Raw genomic sequence first — 19,169 nt, 5'->3', positions numbered from 1 at the left:
CTATTTGCATACGCGCTTTTTTTTTTTTTTCGAAGTCAGCCGTGATAGGCTACATAAAGATTTACGTAGCCTATCACGGTGTTTTTTTAAAATCTAGCTGAGATAGGCTACGTAAATCTTTACGTAGCCTATCACGTTTGTTGTTGTTGTTGTTGTTTTACTTGGAAATGGCGGCAGCGGCAGCTGGTCGGAAGACTGGCCGCCGCCGAACCGCCGCCGGGACCCGCCGCTGCCAGGGACATTCGCCAAAGGTAATTCCCATCCCAGGGGGGGTGGCAGGGGTGGCGGACCGTTTCTCCACCAATTTCGGGGGGCCGAATGCGTTGGCATTCGGCCTCCCGGAGATTTGTGGAGAAATTCTCCAACATCCCTACTTGAAACTGGATTCCTGCACTGAGCAGGGCATTGGGACTTGATGGCCTAAATGGCCCCTTCCAACTCTAGGATCCTAAGAACATTCCGAATGACTTTTTAGTGATGGTTTATCTGGCTTAGAATAGGACATGTCCAGACTGTAACGGCCATCCCTCTTACAAAGCAATAGCTGTCACCCCAAAAGGTCTTCTCTGGCTCCGATCGCAACCTGAGCTGGTGAGCCAGCCTCCTCCCTCCTCCTGCAATGGCGCCGTCTGAAGTGTGGCATGCTCCTTGACCCTGGGACACTGCTGTGCATGCTTCATAGCAGACAGGCCTTGGGGAAACTGTCACCATGCCACAGATGTCTTGGGCAGTGAGGGGTGGGGTCTGACATATGGAATTGAGCTTGGAATAAACTGAGCTATTTTTCTAATTTCTTTTCTTTTTAAAGGAAAGATAACTTTGCTAGTCCCAATGCCAAATCAAACTGAGGGGAGTTTGGCCTGTCATTATTTGCCTTGCTGCATCAGAGCAAAATAAAAGCCAATTTAGCCCAGTATTCTGTTTCCAACAACTGTTAGCTGGGAGCCACTGGAGAGTCCGTGAACAGGAGATTGATTGATTGCCCATCTGGCTGGCCATCTAGCCACTCTAGGCAATGTACAATAATAGAAACAGTTTAAAAGAATAAAATTCTACATTAAAACATCATATTTCTAAAAATACCCTAACCCACCTCAAATGCCTGCCTGAACAACCACGTTTTTAATGCGTTGCAGAAGCTCATTAAAGAGGGGGCATGGCGGAGTTCCCTAGGGAGGGAGTTCCACAGAGTGGGGCCACCACAGAGAAGGCCCTCTCCCTTGTCCCCACCAGTCTAGCTGTCCTGGCTGATGGGACAGAGAGAAGGCCATCTGAGGCTGATCTTGTGGAGCATCCTGTCTGGTGTTGCTGGAGGCGCTCCTTGAGATAGGTTGAGCTGGAACCTCATAGGGTTTTAAAGGTCAAAACCAACACCTTGAATTGGGCCCGGAATACAACTGGTAGCCAGTGCAACTCCTTCAGCACCAGAGTGATGTGATCTTGCCGGCGGCTGCCTTTAATCAGGCGAGCCGCCGCATTCTGTACCAGCTGCAGCTTCCGAACCGTCTTCAAGGGTGACCCCATGTAGAGCGCATTACACTAGTCTAGACGAGAGGAGACCAGGGCCTGTACTACTAATGGGAGCAGATGGTTGGGAAGGTAGGGGTGCAGCCGCCATATCAGGTGGAGTTGGTACAGCGCTGTCTGGCTCACGGCTGACACCTGAGCCTCCATGGACAGCTGGGAGTCTAAAATGACCCCCAGGCTGCAGACCTGGTCTTCCAAGGGTAGCCGTACCCCATTCAACACCAGGTCGACATCCCCCAACCTCCCTTTGTCTCTCACCAAAAGTACCTTGGTCTTGTCAGGGTTCAGCTTCAGCTTATTCCTCCCCATCCAGCCACTCACCGTCTCCAGACATTTGGACAGGGATTCTATGGCCAACTTGAATGAGAGGTAGAGCTGCGTGTCACCCGCATATTGATGACACTGCACCCCGAACCTCCTGATGATCGCCCCCAGCGGCTTCACACAGTTGTTAAATAGCATTGGGGAGAGGATGGAACCCTGTGGCACCCCACAAGTGAGCGGCCATGGATCTGAAACCTCCTCTCCCAGTGCTACCCTCTGGTACCTGCCAGAGGGGAAGGACCGGAACCACCGCAATACGGTGTCTCCAATGCCCAACCCCTCCAGGCAGTCCAGGAGGATACCATGGCCAACGGACAGTATCAAAAGCCACTGAGAGGTCGAGGAGAACATGGAAGGAGCATCCGCCCCTATCCAGAACCCTCCTCATATCATCCACCAAGGCGACCAAGGCCGTTTCTGTCCCATGCCCAGGCCTGAAGCCTGACTGAAATGGATCTAGATCATCGGCTTCTTCCAAGTGTGCCTTCAACTGCATTGCCACCACCCACTCAATCACCTTGCCCCCAAATGGCAGATTCGAGACTGGGCGAGAGTTGTTCAAGACTTGGGGATCCAAGGAGGGCTTCTTTAAGAGCGGTCTTATCACTGCCTCCTTCAGGGCTGATGGCATCACTCCCTCCTCAAGGGAGGCGTTCACCACCGCCCAGATCCCCCCACCCAGCCTCTCTCTGCAGCCCATAATGAGCCAAGAGGGGCAAGGATCAAGTAAGCAGGTGGTCGGCCTTACAGATGAAAGCAGCTTGTCCACTTCATCAGAAGGAAGAAGCTGGAACCGATCCCACAAAACCAGTTTGCCAAAGGCTGCCTTTCGCTCGCTAACTGTACCCACAGCGCATGGAATAACACTCCTAACCCAATCAATCTTATCCGCAAAGTGCCTTGCCAAGGCCTCACAGGAGGCCTTAGAATGCTTCAGCAGTTCCAGATTACATGAAGATTATAGCCTCCCCTTATTGTCTCCCCCTGCAACTGGTATTCAGAGGTAATTTCCTCTAAGCCTGGAAGAGTTGTACAGCCATTATCTAGAACAATAAAAGAGGATGTGTGTCTGTCTCTCTGTCCGCACCATAGTTCCCACAGTGTGAAACCTAGAGACCTGAGACTCGGCATGCATACTATGGGGACTCTATGAGTGTATGTCTCAGGGTTATTTTGTTTTAAAAACACATTAACTAATTTAAATTAATTTTAATGGTTCCTTGAGATTGAAGCCTGCAGTAACATTGTCAGCCACTAACCCAAGATGTCTCTAACCAGCACATAGCTTTGAGATCCATACAGTGTGATGCCAGGGGAGATTAGTAGGCCTAATGACAGAGTTATAGGCCTGCCAGCTGATTTGGGCTCCACCATAGCATTTTTCCCCTGAAGATGCTGTTATACTTCTGAAAACTAAGGATGGAGCCATTTTGACAGGAGAACTGCAGTGAATGGGAGATGAAGAAAGTAATGGGGGAACTGGGGGGGGGGGGAACCACCCTCCCTACAGTGAGCCAGCAGGGCTTTGGATGTGGTGGTTGCTCTGCCACATAATTTCACCATCACCTTTGGATTACTATAGCAGGGATGCAGAACCTCGGGCTCAAGGTCCCAATCCATCCCTTCTGGGGTCCCAGTCTGGCCCTTTAGGGTTCCCCAGAAGGCTCTGCCCCCATCCTCTTCCCCCAACCACCAATCATTGATGGTTTCCTGGCTTTTATGCAGTCCCCTCCCCCTTCTAAAAGGTTGAAATCCCTCTCCTAAGGCTTAGTTAACAGTAGTAAGAGCTTTAAGCTAAAATAGGCTGATTTTTGGCCCTGCCCTTTTTGCCTTTGGCCCCATGCACAAGCAGACAACAGCCCCTGTAAGCTTTTCTGAAATGTACTTCAGCCATCGTGTTGAAAGAGGATCTGCACCGCTGATATAGACAATAGTCATCACAAGACAACCTCTCCCTCCTCCTTGAATTCCTCTAATTAAAAGCCTTTTGGGCCATCATCACTTGTTGTGGCAGTGAGTCCCATACATTAATCTGGGTAGTCAAAACAATCTTAGAACTTCCAGTTCAGGACTTCACCACTAGAAATTATATTTTGCAACCATGGTTTCTGAGATTTTTCCAACGCATGTTTAGGGTGTCTCTACATTAGCAAAAAACCTGCATTCTTACCGGGGCTTTCTGCTTTCAGTTTCATTGTGGGATTAAGATGGGCTTCTTTACATGGCAGACAGGTAGTTTGAATTGAGGGAGCGCCTCCCTCCCTGGCATGTGTGCAAAGGAGTGGGGAACCTTGTTTTCATGCTTAACTTGTGCTGCACTGTTTCCTCACAGTGCCCAGGAAAGCTACGACTTACTTCTGAGTAGACGTAAGATTGTGCTGTAAGCCTGCAACCCTAGGCACACCTACGTGGGAGTAAGCCCCACTGAAGTCAATGGGCCTTACTTCTGAGTAGACATAAGGTCACGCTGTAAGTCTGCAAGCCTCTGCACACTTACTTGGGAGTAAGCCCCACTGAACTTAATGGGGTGCTCTGAATCAACAGAGGATGTTGATTTTGAGCTTGGTGGGGTGGGGGATCAGATCTGCCTCCCTTCATTGCAGGGAGGCATTTTACCCTCCTCTCCCTCTGATCGACCAATGTGCTCAAGCATTTACATGGCAGACATGTGGTTTGAATTAAGGAAAGTCCTTTGTCAGCAAGTTCATAGCGCTAAGCTGAGATTTCACACTGCTGATATCCTGCTTTTTTTAATATTCCAGCTTATCCCGATCTTTTTGAAAGTGGAATAAACAGGAAAAGGCACAGGAGATGTCCTGGAGGTTGACGACATCATGTAGAGGACCTGCAAACATCCATGAGTGGCCAATCACAAGCATGTAAGACATTGCTCATGTCTCTACATAGCTTCACAGCTATAAAGGACATTGTCAGGAACCAGAGTTCAGCTTTCTTTCTGTCTTATGTTTGGCTATGTGTCTGGTTGCAGTTAACAGGTTTGCAACACAATACAAAACGGAGTTAGGCAACTGGCAGTCTGACAGTTGAATCTGCTGCCCAGGTTTCTCCCCTGGCTCCTGTACCCAAGGATCCCCCCTTCTTATGCACTTCTTCATCAGAGACCCAGGGAAAGGGCTCTTTAACCCCATACTGCCTAGCATGACCAGCAAGAGAGAGATCCCATCAGGATTAGGACTGTGCACCGCTTCAGTCTGAAGACTGAAGCCCAAATAATGCACTGAAGTGAGCTGTTGCTCCGTGTGGTACAAGGTGGAGCCAACTAGCAACGAAGCACTCCAGAGTGAAGCAGCTTGTATACGAAGCCCCTCCTCTGACCCAGTGATTTGTTCTGAGCAACCCAGACAGCCTGGGGCCAAAAGTATCAACTTCAGAAAGTTCAGCAAGGGGTTGAGGAGGAGGGAGGGGGCAGGGAGCTTTGGCAAATGGAAACTCTAGTTGTCAAATCAGGGCTGAACGTAACCCAGCAATCTCCAGTCAGAGACAGTGGTGGAGGAGGGGGGAAGATTGAATAACTGGAGAAAAACAGCTGCGTTTCAGAGACAGAGATCATTGTGGTGGTGTTACTTAGGGATGTGAGAAGTGAGACCCCCCCCCCCAGCTCTGCTCACCAGTCCCTCCGCCTCTGACGCAATCGTCATGTTTTTAAAAAACATGGTGATTGGAAGTCTATGTGCACATAGACTTATATGCAAAAAGCACTGTGAAACTTCAGTATATGGGCGATTCACAGCACTTTTTGCATATAAGTCTATGTGTGCACACAGACTTGTACGCAAAAAGCACTGTGAATCGCTCAGGCAGGAGGAGGAGGAGGAGGTGAGGCGCACGTCCCCGCTGCTCACTAGCTGTCTCCGCCTCATGAGCAGGAGACGGCTAGCAGTCCTTGGGGGTGTTTCCACCAGCGATTTACCCCCTCAATTAGCAAGGCACAGAGCTCCTTTGTTATGGAGACCCTGAGGGTTAAAACAAGGATCCATGAAATAAAAAAAAGGGATCCTCATGATTTCATATGACTTTTAAAGGGGAGACTCCCCAAACCACCAATCACAGTAGCACATCTGTCTCCATGGACTGAACCAGAAAAAATCATGGTTCCACCACTCGTGGGTGCAGTCACGGCACAAAGACAGGGATCCTCTTGATTTAATATGATTTTTCACACCAGTTGAGGTGAAGCAGATGATCTGGGATCTGCTGGGAAGCAGGAGATCTGAGCTTCTTAGTGTGCATCCTTGAACAAAGATGAGTTCTGTGCTTTGACAGGAGTGGGTGGGCAGGGGGGACCCAATGTAAAAATTCAGAGGATCCATATTGAATTGGGCATCTTATCCATGGCTTTATAACATGACGGTGCTATGAAGCGCCCAAATCTATGGTTTTTGTCACTCAATCTGTGGGCATAGATGTGCTTTGCGATATGATGGTGTTTGGGGGTATCTTTCTTGTAAAAATCATGAGGATCCCTAAGGATCCCTGCCTTGAATCCAATTTTTCCCACTGTGGCTGCACCCACGAGTGGTGGATCTGTGATTTTTCTGGATCAGTCCATGGAGGCAGATGTGCTTTGTGATCGGGATGGTGGTTTGTGGGTCCCCCCTTTAAAAATCATATGAAATCATGAGGATCCCTTTTTGATTTCATGGATCCTCATTTTACCCAGTCCCCTTTGTGTTTTACTGCTCTCTTTCCCAGCACAAGCACCTGTCTGTCTACTCAGAAGTAACTCCCATTGTGCTCAATGAGGCTTCCTCCTGAAATGCAGGTGCATCTGGACTTTTGGGGAAAGGGAGGGGGAGCCTCTCCTGTTGGTTGAGCAGCCCCTGCCCGTCAGGTGATGTCCACTCCAACCCCCACCCCCACCTGGAAATATGTTCCGTGAAGCGATTTTTACTGGTGTGGAGAACCTGCTCGTGGAGCCCTGCGTGGACCAAAGCGCAGCAAAGCTGATTCCTTTTAAATTAAAATCCAGTACTCCTCCATCAGCTTCTCCTTCCATTGCCATGGAAACACGGCCACAGACAGCTGAGCAGGCAGGAGGCTGCGGCACGGCGCTGAGAGGTATAGGTTTTGCTTTGAGAGTTTTTGTGGAAAAACTCAAATTTCACCTGCACCTAGCACAAAAGGTACTGGGCCAAACTGTCTGAGATTTGGCACATGGGATCCCCTCCATGTCAGCAGAGAGGCCTCCACGTTTCATGAACTTATCATGAAAACTGAAAAGGTTATGTCCATTTGTGCTTTCCCATGCAAGTCAATAGGAAACCACTCAAACCGAGTGGTCCGGATATTTATTTATTTATTTATTTTATTTTATTTATTGCATTTATACCCCGCCTTTTTTCCTCTTGCAAGGAACCCAAGGCGGCTTACATTATCCTCCTCCTCTCCATTTTATCCTCACAACAACAACCCTCACTTCGGATTTGGAACCGAGTTGAAGTGGAGGGGGTCTGAATCGGTCTGAGTTGAAGAAGGGCTGATTAGGAGGGTCTGAAGCGAGGCAGGGGGTCTGTGCACAGCCCTAATCAAAATCTTCCCCGTAAGGCCCCTCAGCTTGGTGAACAACAAAACAGCACAAAAGTTTATAGATTCCCTTGGCTTTCCCTTGCTCTCTGCCAAGGAGAGGCAAAGGATCAGCAAAGCCCTCAATTTGCTCCTCTGATCTGCTGAATGGTGCCTTCTAATTTCCTGGATTACTTTGGGAGAAGAGAATCAGCTAAAGGTCACTGGTGTCCTGACAGCACAAAGGGCAAGCAGCCCACAGAAGCCACACCAAGGGTGTGGTGACCAACCAACTGGGCTTGAGAGTTGCGATCATCAGCTAAGAGTAGGAACGGTGTGTGTTGCTTGGAAGCTTTGAGGCCTGTCTGGCAAGCCTCATGGGAACCTATTTATTGAAACTAGTGTTGTGATTAAAATTTCTCCCACATTTTTTTCAACCATTCTCATTCAATTTGATAGAAGCAAAATTGCTTTCAAAAAGAAATTCGGTTCCCTTGCTGATGGGGAGCCCAACCTGTGAGAAACTGTTGAGAATTTCTCCTCCCCCTGGAGAAATTCGGCAAAATTGTCTCCCAATTTTTTCTGCCCACAAATAAGGTGACAGATTTTGAGAGGCCGTTTGTGCACAGCTCTAACTGAAACCATTCCTTGTCTCCAGAACCCTTTGCTAGAGAGCACCAAGGGTTTTTTTTATTCAGTAGCCCCCCTCACCATGACAGTATCTTGTCAGGGCTGCTGTGAGCTGCAATGTATCAGGACCAGCAAGTTTTGCCCCCCACCCCCAATTGATAGTCAATTCGAACCCTCCCCAGAATTCAGTTGGAAGCTCTCCTTTTTAAATGTTTGGCCCAGCCTTACTTCTGTCCTTCTGACTGGGCGGTGGTGGAGGGATGGCATAAATATGGAGAACACATTCTGCTCGAAACCAGACAGCACTGGGTGCTACAAATAACTCATGACAACAAATCTGAGGCAGGATCCATTGAATCGCCTCCCAACCCCTTGTTCTCCAAGCAGGCGGGCAGGACTTCAGTGAAACTTCAGCAAGGCATTCTCAGCAGGGTGGAATAGTGGGTGGGGCATAAGAGCTCAGAGGTCTTTATTAATGCAACAGGGCCAAGGTGGGGATGGGGTGGCAGAGAGAACAGAAACGCAGCAAATTCATACTTGACTTGTGAGGCTCAGGGGCAGCCGGAGGGCAGGCTAGGACTGTGGGCCATCCCAGAGGAGGAGGCCCCAATCCCTGCAGATGGCAGCCTGGGCTGCTGAGCACAAGTAGTGCCACAGCATGTAATAGGGGAAGGGTTTCTAAAGAGGCAGTTCTATGGTCCCCGAGACCTGTTTCACCCCACTCTGAGGTCAGATACGGAGCTCCAACCTTGGAAGGGGAGCTCCAATCTCAGATGCCCCCTCCCTGTCCCCACAGAAAGATCTGTGTCCCTTGCCCTCAAAGATCTGTGTTCTCACCCACAACCCCAACACAGGGGAACATTCAGTCCAGACCTGGAGCTAGTCTAAATGATTTCCTTCCCACTGCAAGCAATGGGAGGGAAACAGAAACACAGGAAGCTGCCTTATACTGTTAGACCCTGGGTCCATCTAGCACAGTATTGTCAGCACGGACTGGCAGCGGCTCACCAGGGGTTTCAGGCGGGATTCTTTCCTAGCCCCACCTGGAAATGCCAGAAACATTCTGCTGCTTTTATTCTGGTTGTATTTTTATACTGTAGTTTTGAGCTTTTATATTTTACACTGTTTTATCCTATACTTCTTGGTTTCAATTTCTGTGAACTGCCCAGAGAGCTTTGGCTATTGGGTGGAATAGATGTGTAATAAACAAACAAACAAACAAACAAACAATCCAAAGGGGGAGGGGGTTAATACCTGGTGGAAGAGTGACAAATGCTGCTCCTACCTCCCTTCAGCCCTATTGGCCCTTCAGAGATGTCAGAGAGCTCTTACTGCACTGTGGGATTCTTCTGCCTGATATGTAAAGATCTCAGTCCAGAAAGGGCCTTAAAAGCTAAGCTCCAGTATCTGAAACTGGGCCCAGAACTGGAATCAGGATGCCTCCTGCCATGCTGCTTGTTTGGCCACCAACAACTATGGGTGCTTCCAGACGGAGGGCTCCTAGTGCTGCCAGTCAAAGGCACTGTGCAGCTATTCCACTTTTTTTTCTGGAAATGCCTAGTACCAAAATGATGATTAAGTTGACGAGATCCCAGTCCTGCTGTTTTTGTGTATTTCCAACAGGTTGGCAACACGGGCCTCTCCCTGTGCTCCCTGCCACTTGCTTGGCTACAAATTTTGTTCCTGGTAGACTGAAGGGTTAGTCAAAGTGTGTATGCCATGAATGGAAACAGAACAAGCTCTGATATGTGCTCTTGGGCACAGATACTGTTTCTACGCAAGGCATTTATTGTGCATTTGTGATTGGCCACTCACGGATGTTTGTGGGTCCTTTACATGACGTTGTCAACCTCCAGGATGTCTCCCATCCCTACCCCCAGTGATCATGCAAAAAAAATCAACCAGAAATAAGCTGGAAGTAAAAACACACACACAAAAACAGGTTTTCAGCAGCCACTAGATGGTACTGTTCCATTACAAACAATAGGAAGCCCAGCCCAGCCCAGACCAGTAGGGTTCCCTGGAAAGAGTGTTTTCACTTCTGCCTTGTGAAAAGAGCACACCCTCATCGCAATGAGAGAATGGAAGCAAAATGTCCCGGTAAGGCTGCAGAATTTCTTTTAATGTAGAGACACCCAGAGTCCATCTTTCCAACAACTTCAGCTGTTTCTTTAAAAAAAATTGAGATGTTAGTCCTGAATAAGATTTCCAGTGGTAAGGGGTATTGCTCCTTGCTCCTACCCATGACGAGCAAAAGCAGAATAAAATTACAAATATTAATTTATACAGGCCACTGCAGTCAGTCCGGGAATCTCCACTTTCATTGCTGAGGTTTCTAGCCCTTATGAACTTAAACACTACTGCAGGACAGGATAAATTATGCAAAACAGGAGGAGATTGTTATCCTACCCTTCATCCAAGGAGCTAAAGTGTGGTGTGCTGCAAGCCTCTTTCCCGTCGCCTTATCTTAGTCTGAGAAAATGGGATTGGCCCAAAGTCACCAAGTGAGCTTCAAGGCCGAGGGCTAAACTAGATGATACGTTCAATACACAGCTGCTAGCAGAGCCAAGGGCACCCCCCCACCCTTTCTTCAGCACCTGTGCAAGGAGAGTGTGAATTTGGGTGGGTGGGTTTAACCCTCTCCCACCTGTGCACAGTGGTCCAGACTGAAGCCCTGCACAGTTGCCGTAAGGTTTTGTTTTTTTAAAAAACGTAGGCTCTGCTAGATACTTTCAACATATTGTCTAGTTTAGCACCAAGTGGAGAATTTGAATCCAAGTCTCAGTCAGATACCCGAATCCAGAGGTAGGCAACCTGGTGCCCTGTAGATGTTTTAGACTCCAGCTCCCAGAAGCCCTAATCACTGCACCACTTTGCCTGCCAAGAGGTGCAATTTATACAGGCAGCGGAAGGTTGACTTTTCTTGGTGCAAAAATGTGGATCGCCTGGGCACTGAATTTTAATTCTTAATCCAGCATGAACCACCACCACAATTATTTGGCTGCATTGCTCTCACATTTAATAACCTGCATGCCATCCTTCATGATGGTGATCTGGAGAGTGCACTATAATTCCTGCAGCACTCAGGCAGCATTTTACAGAATCGGCACCACCACACTGGCGAGAGCGATTTTCTCTCTGATCCTTCTGAACCATGCAACCGCAGCCTACCTGCAGCGGCCAATGCCACTTTGCATCTGGTCCCTCTGCATTCAGATGTGTTTTCCTCTCCCCTCTGGGAGATTCAAACCGCACAACAAATAAACATGCGGTAAAAAGATGCACGAATGGATGTACCATCCCCTCACCTGAGATTCCTGTTTTATTTTTTGATGCAAGATGTCAAACAGAGAACCTGCATCAGTATGCACAGCCCTAGCCATGAAGGTCAGAGGCCCTGTTCTGCCATTTACAACAGGAGCAGCACATAATTTGGCTTTCTAAATTTTTAGCTTTGCTATTTTAAATCTGTATTTTAAACTCCTCCACTGCTGCTAGGTTTTATTGTGGTTGTATTGTTATATTGTGGTTTTAATGTTCTATATATTTTAAATTGTTTTATTGTGTGTTGTTTGGTTTTAATTTTTGTGAACCGCCCAGAGAGCTTTGACTATTGGGTGGTATAGAAATGAAATGAATGAATGAATGAATGAATGAATGAATGAATGAATAAAAGGCTGAAAGGCTCAGCCATTGTTATTCAACCCTTGCACAAAGCTGGCTTCAGGGGTCGGCCTCATTGGGCACCTGCTGAGGCCCACAGCTGAACCCCAGAAGCTCCTGGCCCTGTTCCTCTCCCTCCTCCTCGCTGTTGCTCCCCGTTCACCTGCCTCCAAGCACGTAACTGGCAGCAGGAATCAGGAGACTGAGTCCCAAAGGAGAGGAAAGCAGTGATGACTATATTAAGGAGGAGGTGGGCCCATTCAGATATGAACATCAGAAAAGCCCTGCTTGATCAGACCAAGGGTCCATCTATCCCAGCATTCTGTTCACACGGTGGCCAACCAGCTGTTGACAGGAAACCCACATGCAGGACATGAGTGCAACAGCTCATGATGGGGGTAACTGAGGGCATCTCGCCCAGGAGTCCCCTAAAACTTGGAGCCAGCACTGCCCTTGCATCTAAGTCTCAGAGGCAGACTACCTCAGATCATCTCCAGGGGTCCTTCTCCAGGAGCCCCTGCCAAAAGAAGGCAGGTGGCTACCAGGAGAAGGGCCTTTTCTGCTGTGGCACCATGGCTGTGGAATGAACTACCTAGAAAGGTTTGCCTAACGCCTATGTTGTACTCTTTCCGGCACCCAGTGAAGACCTTTTTATTTGCCCAGACATTTGTAGCATTTTAGCATTCCAGTTTTTTAAGCTCTGCCATCTTAAATCTGCCATTGCATTTTAAATATCTACATTGCTGCTAGGTTTTACTCTGGTTGTATTTTTATTCTGTAGTTTTAATCTATTTTATATTGTATTTTCTGTTGTATTTTTGTGGTTTTAATTTTGTGAACCACCCAGAAAGCTTCAGATATTGGGTGGTATAAAAATGAAATAAATAAATAAAATAAATAAATAAGCAAGCAAGCACAGATTCCATTTTTAACAAGAATGCCCTAGTTGAATGTACTTTCAATGTACATTGAATGTACTTTCAGAATGTACTTTGTTCTCCCTCCCAATTTTATTCTCACAGTGGGGTTTTGAACCTGGGTTCTCCAAGATCCTGGTGCAACACTCTAACTAATGGGGCCCATGCCTCAGAGTGAGGAGCCATGGGCAAGATGGCTCTTGGCTATCCTCCAATTCACCTATTCTATGATCTGGTGTGGTGTAGTGGCTAAGAGATGAAGAAATCTCAAGTCTGTATCTCACCTATTATGCACTCTTAAGATAGGTTTAGGCAATCGTGTTTCTTTCGTAAAACCTGCAATTGGAATTGCATCTGGAAGTGTTGTACTGGGCAAGGATTTTTTTTTAAACAAACTGCCTGATGTAAATCAGCCCCATCCACACAGCTGCTATTCCCCTTAGGGAAAACAGAAGTGTACATATATATTTTATGTAACAGGGAAAATCACAGCTGTGTGTGTGTGTGCGCACGCATGCATGTGATTTACATCAGGAAAAGAGCATGTGGGGAGGGTTAAACTCTCTGTTTCCCTCAGCACCATGGTCTTGATCAATTCTCCACTGCAACTTCTGTTCAAAGACATTTAAAGCAATGGGAAATCCAACAGAGGATGAACTCTCACAATTACATTTAGCTTGACCCAACATACTACAATTAGGAACCAGGGCAGGCATGAACAGCCTTAACATGCCGATTAAAAAAAATGGAGCACCCCCTTTGTTTTCCACCCTCACCCCAGCAATAACTAGTAAAGGTGGCAAAGACAAACACATTTATTATGGCATCAGCTGAAGTGCGCAACCTTTGCAGCCCCAAGGGTCTCTTGTGATGCTGATTTGGGGGGTTGTGGGCTGCACACACAGTCCTAACACAGAGTGCTCTTCCTCGCTGCTAGCAGTGGCAGGGAAAGAGTGGTCTCTATGAGGATATCTGGGGAAGGCAGTGGTGTATAAGCAGTGAGGAAATTGGTGGCAGGGGGTGGGAGGATATGGTGGCAGTTGGGGTAATCAGGGCACCCTTGGGAGGTCACAGTAAAGGCCTTTTAGAGCTGCATGTGAAGCCAGGCTTCAGGTTGTGCACCCATGGAATAAGCTTTCATCTTTAAGGTGCCACAAGATACTTGGTTTTGCTGCAACGGTCTAACATGGACACTCCTCTAATGAAGAGGGGTGGGAGGATGTGTGTGAGAAAGCTGATTTTGGCTTGTGAAACCTTATGGTTTGGATACGTGATACCCTCCCCCTGCCTTCTGTTTGTTTGTTTGGTACTTTCAGAGGTTTATTGAGCTGCTGTGTTCAACTCAGCAGGTCTCATGTTTTGCAGAACTGGACTACACGTAAAGAGTGAACTAGTTTCCAGTGACCCCGGTTCGATCCCTCAGAAGCACACCCTCCCATGGCATTTTCCAATATGGTGTAATGTTTCTTACATCCTGTTCACGTAGGCCATTTGCCAGAGAGAGGAAAGGAACAAAGGTTAATTCCAAATGAAACCTTAATGCGCATTTGAAGCGGATAGTATCATCTGTGTGAGTTGTTGATTGGGGATGCAGGGCTACCTAGAAGCCCTTGAAACACCTTCAACCAGAGCTACGCCTAATGGCTGGAGCTGTATGCCAATGGTGCCAGAGGGGAAGGAAAAGGAATTCCATTGGCCAGCAGCCACCATGCTAAGAGTGCCAGGCAGTTGTATCTTAAGAGGCAGCCATGTCGATCTGGCCAAGCAGGGACAGGAGTTGGGGCGGGGTGATTGCATGGGGGAGGGGCAGGGAGACTGAGCTTAGATTCAGCCTCTGAATTTACTTCCTGCCAAGGTTCTCTGTGTGTTATTGTTGCTTTTCCCAAGGCATTAAACCACAGAGCTTTCCTTCAGGGTGCTGGGAAGGTGCCAGGCAGAATCTTGGCAAGAACGGCACAGGAGGTGCCAGTGAGGCACATAAAATCAGAGCCAAGGTAAACAGAACAGAATCCGGGACATGAAAGGGCACTAATGCAGGAGCTAAGCTGTAGTAGGTGACTGGATCACTGCTTTTAAGGGTCTAGAAATGACCCTGGGGATGACAGAACCTCCATATTCAGAGGCAGTCTACCCAATGCAGGGGCCAAAACAACAGACAAGAGTCTGTGGCTGCTTATGGCATTTCCAGGAGGCATTTTTACCCAGCCATTGTTGCAAACAGGATGCTGGACTAAATGGACCTTCCGTCTGATCCAGCAGGGCTCCAGTTGTGTTTCTCCAAAGGCTTTTAGACAAACACAGACTAGTTAGGTCTATCAGCAGCTCTTAAGTATAACAGCTAGAAAGGGTACCTCCACGTTCAGAAGCAGTCTACCTCTGAGTACCAGATGTTGTGGGACAAATCATGGGGGAACGCTGTTGCCTTCTTGCCCTGCTTATGGGCTTTACAAAGGCATCTGGGAACCTACTGGACACAGAATGTTAAGATGACATGGCAACACAGGAACATCAGAAGCTGTCTTACAAAGTCAGACCCTTTGGTCCTTCTAGTTCACTCTTGTCTTGACTGGCAGTGTCTGGGATAGCACAAAATTTCTAGTTAAACAGAGGTTGCGAGATAGTGACCTCCAAGAGCTCTACTATGCAGCACAGGGCCCGTGTGCCCCCAGAATTTTGGTTTTGCTGGGCACCTTCTCCAAAGACGGAATGGTTTATTTAAACTGGCTATCAATCCCTAAATACCAGAAAGCATTCTCTTTGGCCCAGCTTAATGTTTCACCCTCTAAACTCTTAGATGGCAGATTTTCCAGAACACCAGTGAATGAGAGATGTTGCCCTTGCCTTGTAACAATGTTGAAATGGAATCTGTTATACATGTTTTGTTCAATTGCTGTTGTTATCAGGGGGTCAGAGATGCCCTGCTACTTCCAGTTCCTCAGTCTTTTCCAGGTCGGTCTTTAGAATCGCTTATGTGCATCTTACTTGGAGGATCCAACAGATTAATTACTGAGCAGGTTGCTAATTTTTTGAATGTTGTTATTTTAATTAGATCCTCTATGGCACTGTGACTTAATTTTAAGATGTAGAACAATGTATTTTATTGTTATGTATTTTTGCTTTTTTTTGCTGGTCAGTTGACTGTAAATGACTGGCAGTGGCTCTCCAGGGTCTCACATAGGAGTCTTTCCAAGCCCTACCTGGAGATGCCAGGGATTCAACCTGGGATCTTCTACACTGAAAGCAGATGCTCTACCCCTGAACTACTGCTTCTCCCAGTAAGTGACTCTCAGCCTGATGACCCAGCAAGGCTCTTTTTATAATCAGAGAAAGGATGGGTCTATGAACAGCTATTAACCAGGATTGTTCAATGGAGCCTCCATGTTCAAAGCCTGTCTAACTTGGATTGCTGGACGCTGGTGACAAATGAAATGGGTGGGCTATTGCTTTCATGCCCACCCTTGTGGACTTCCTGAAGGCATCTGCTTGGCCACCATGAGAAACAGGACCAGCAATAATTAACTTTTGGGGGTTGGGGGGCACACTGTCCTGCATGGAACCCACCAGGGGCTGCACCCCTGCATCACCCCTCCACCACTGAAATTGCAGCGGCAACTACAAAAATGGGTGATTTTGCTTGAGATCAAGACGCACAGGCAGCGCACGCTTTGTTTGGAAGCAGAATCACACTCCTACGGTCCCTGTTTTCAAGCAAAATCAACATCTATTTTTGCTGCCACAGCAGCAAATTCAGCAACAGCAGGGAGGGCCTCAGAAAAGGCAGGGGTGTGTCCCCCCCCCCCCCGATAGATCTTTGGGCTTTTCCTTTGGTCATATACTATCCCCTATGGCTTAATGGGACTCCCATGTTCAGAGGCAGTCTATCTTGGAGTAAATAAAATTGTGAAGCCTGTTGCTGTTGCTGGGGGCCAACACGGGAAGGCAGCTGCCTTCATGCTCTGCTTGTTCTCTTCCCTGCAACACCCAGCTGGCTGCTCTTGCAGACAAGATCCATTGTGGATCTCCCTCCCTGGCAGCACGATGACCAGAGGACAGTTCTGCTGACTCACCTGAGCCTGATAGATGCTGCCAGGATCCCGTGGTCCTAGTCCCACGAAGCGGTTCGCAGGGGGTGTGCCTGGGGTGGAGTAGGCTGGGGGTGGGGTGGAGGCAGAGGGGAGAGAAGACAGAAAGGGAAGAAGGGAAGAAAAAATACCACTGTTTTAAAAACGCAATCAAACCACTGCCCTGGCCCAAAATTCCCACCTGTCATGCCCCAGAGTAACCTTCCATCATTCCTTCCTTTGTGATCCTATCTTCCCAGCTCTCCATCACAGACTGAAGTGCATAGACTGTAAAACCCACAGGGACCAAGTGGCCTTGTTAGGAGGGCCAATTTCATAAACTGTCTCAAACTGGTGGCCTGAAGAATTCAGCTCATATACCCTCAATCCAGCTTTGGCCAACGGGGGGTGCTGGAGTGAAGTCAGTCCACCAGGACTACTGTAGCTGTATTGTAGATCCTGCATTGAGTAGGGAGTTGGACTAGATGACCTCCAAGGTTACTTCCAACTATATGATTCTATGACTCTACGTCATGGGTGTCAAGCCTCTTTCAATCTGAGGGTTGAATTCCAGAATATTTTAGCTCAAAGCTCTCACTGCCACTAACTACGCCTGAATGTCTGGTAGAAATCAAAAGCTGCCACAGCTCAGGAGTAGAGCAAATGCTTTGTACACAGAAGGTCCCAGTTTCAATCCCCAGCATCCGTCTGTCTGTCTGTCTGTCTGTCTATTTATTTAATATTCCACCTTTCAGTCAAGGAGGCTAACAATACAATCTGGATTAAAAATAAAAGTTAAAAGGAACTCTCAGCTAGTAGCACTGAGAAAGAGCCCACCCAGAGATCCCACACTCCTATGGTCACAGAACACAACCTTCTCATAGGATCACAGGAACCATGTCTGAATCGACCAACAGAATCCATTTCCGCTGTTGAGCAGATCAATTTACCTTTGGTTCATTCCTGCATGCAGAAGGCCTCAGTCTGCAGTGCCTTCTGCATGAGAGCTAGAAACTTAATGTGTGTGTGTTTTTTTAAAGAGTTAGGAAGTTTTGTTTGCAAAGAGCTGTGTGTGTGATAAGAGAGAGAGAAGTGATCAAATTAATGGAGGCATCTGGGTGCAGGTTATGAGGGAGGTATAAGCAAACAGGATCAAGCCAAGGGAGAGACCAGCTTGACCCAACCATCAGCCAGAGAAGCAGTGGCAGGAAGCTCACTTCCCCTTCCCTGCAAGAAGGAACACTCAACTCCAGTGCACAGTAGCTGTGGTATTGTGGTAGGTGAACTGCATGTTGGGAGTTGTAGTAGAGGCATGGAAAGAAGTGGGGAGGAAGATGAAGTGGAAGGGAGGAGTCAGGAGGATTGGAGAGGGAGACTGTTTGCTTGAGTTTCAGTTTTGTAAAAAGGCCCAGTGAAGGCCTAGAATAAAGAAGCATTTAAGTAGCTGTCTCTGGTGTCTTGGGATTCTTGCAGTACAACAGTAGCCCTGCTGGGATTGCAGAAGGAAGGGGAAAGAACTCCTTAGCCCCATCCATGGGTCGAGGGAACAAGAGCCACCAACTGCTATTCACACAGAAAGACTATCGGGGTGGCCCAAAGTGCGTTTCGATGCCCTCATCTAACTCACCACTGTGGAAGTAGGCCTGACAAGGCCTTGTAAGTAGTTTGGTTCAGGCGAGGTGCCTGATGGGATTGAGAGAATGTGTGCATGTATGTGTGTGTGTGTGTGTGAGAGAGAGAGAGAGAGAGAGAGACCATGAGAAGGTAATTGTAACTTGCTCATAAGCAGGAAATTCCCATCCACCAAAGTAACTCATCCCTAAAGATGGGAAGGCCGCTGTGCTGATAAGACTGTTGCTGAGTACCAACTGGTTTCTGAGCATGCATAGTGTGTCTTTCTTTGTTCTCCAACTTTCACTCTGTATAAAGGCATCCTGTTTTCTTTTGTTTTAGAGAGACACAGTTTTGCCTGTCTCTCCCACGGCTGTGATGTGTTTTAATACATTTCTGACTGTTCAGCCTAACCTGCCTTGGATGTTTCCTTAACAATTTGGTGCTGTGACTCGGATCCCAAACGCCGAGGAGAACTGAACCAATTTGGACCGCCACTCACTGAACACCCCAGAAGCGTGCACCAAGGTACGAGACCTTTTGAAATCTCCAAGTCTGGGACTCAGTGTGGGGCTGCCCATGGGATGATTCTGCCTTGGCTGATGGGATACCGCCTTTAACGATACAGTCAGTAATTTAAGCACTTGGTAAGTTTTGTTTTGTTTTTTGGTTTGGGGGGCGTTACCGTGGTCTGTGGGATATGGCGTCAGGTGAATGGGTGCTGCCTTGTGTGAACTGAGGAAAAGAACTGGATGAGAGTTGCCTGGTATGAACTGAGGTAAAAAGGAACAGGGCAAATGGTAGTCGTTGGAGCCTTGTGTGGGTGAGTTTTCCTCCTTCCCTCCATGGTATGAGCCAGCCAGCCAGGCACGGACCTCCTGAATAAATCATTCCTGAATGAATGGAGATGGCA

General features: G+C 47.8%; 1 protein-coding gene across 13 annotated transcripts in view; it reads right to left on the bottom strand.

Moving 5' to 3' along the window:
* The window catches only part of LOC146334054 (nuclear factor 1 C-type-like), a 280,437-nt gene that overhangs the window by 29,291 nt on the left and 231,977 nt on the right, over positions 1 to 19,169 (bottom strand). For 8 of the 13 annotated variants that reach the window (XM_084824951.1, XM_084824954.1, XM_084824950.1 and 5 more), the window contains one exon: positions 14,691 to 16,734. In XM_084824951.1, the coding sequence (XP_084681077.1) occupies positions 16,463 to 16,734 (272 nt within the window). In that variant the 3' untranslated portion in view covers positions 14,691 to 16,462. Of the gene's footprint in view, positions 1 to 14,690; positions 16,735 to 19,169 lie in introns of those variants that run through there. The other 5 variants (XR_014786399.1, XM_084824955.1, XM_084824958.1 and 2 more) reach the window with 3 other exon arrangements.

The sequence above is a fragment of the Heloderma suspectum genome, chromosome W, assembly GCF_057233095.1.
Source record: "Heloderma suspectum isolate Gila_16-S chromosome W, 16-S_ref, whole genome shotgun sequence".
NCBI classification, from domain to species: domain Eukaryota; kingdom Metazoa; phylum Chordata; class Lepidosauria; order Squamata; family Helodermatidae; genus Heloderma; species Heloderma suspectum.
This window is presented reverse-complemented; position numbering and strand designations above follow the sequence as displayed.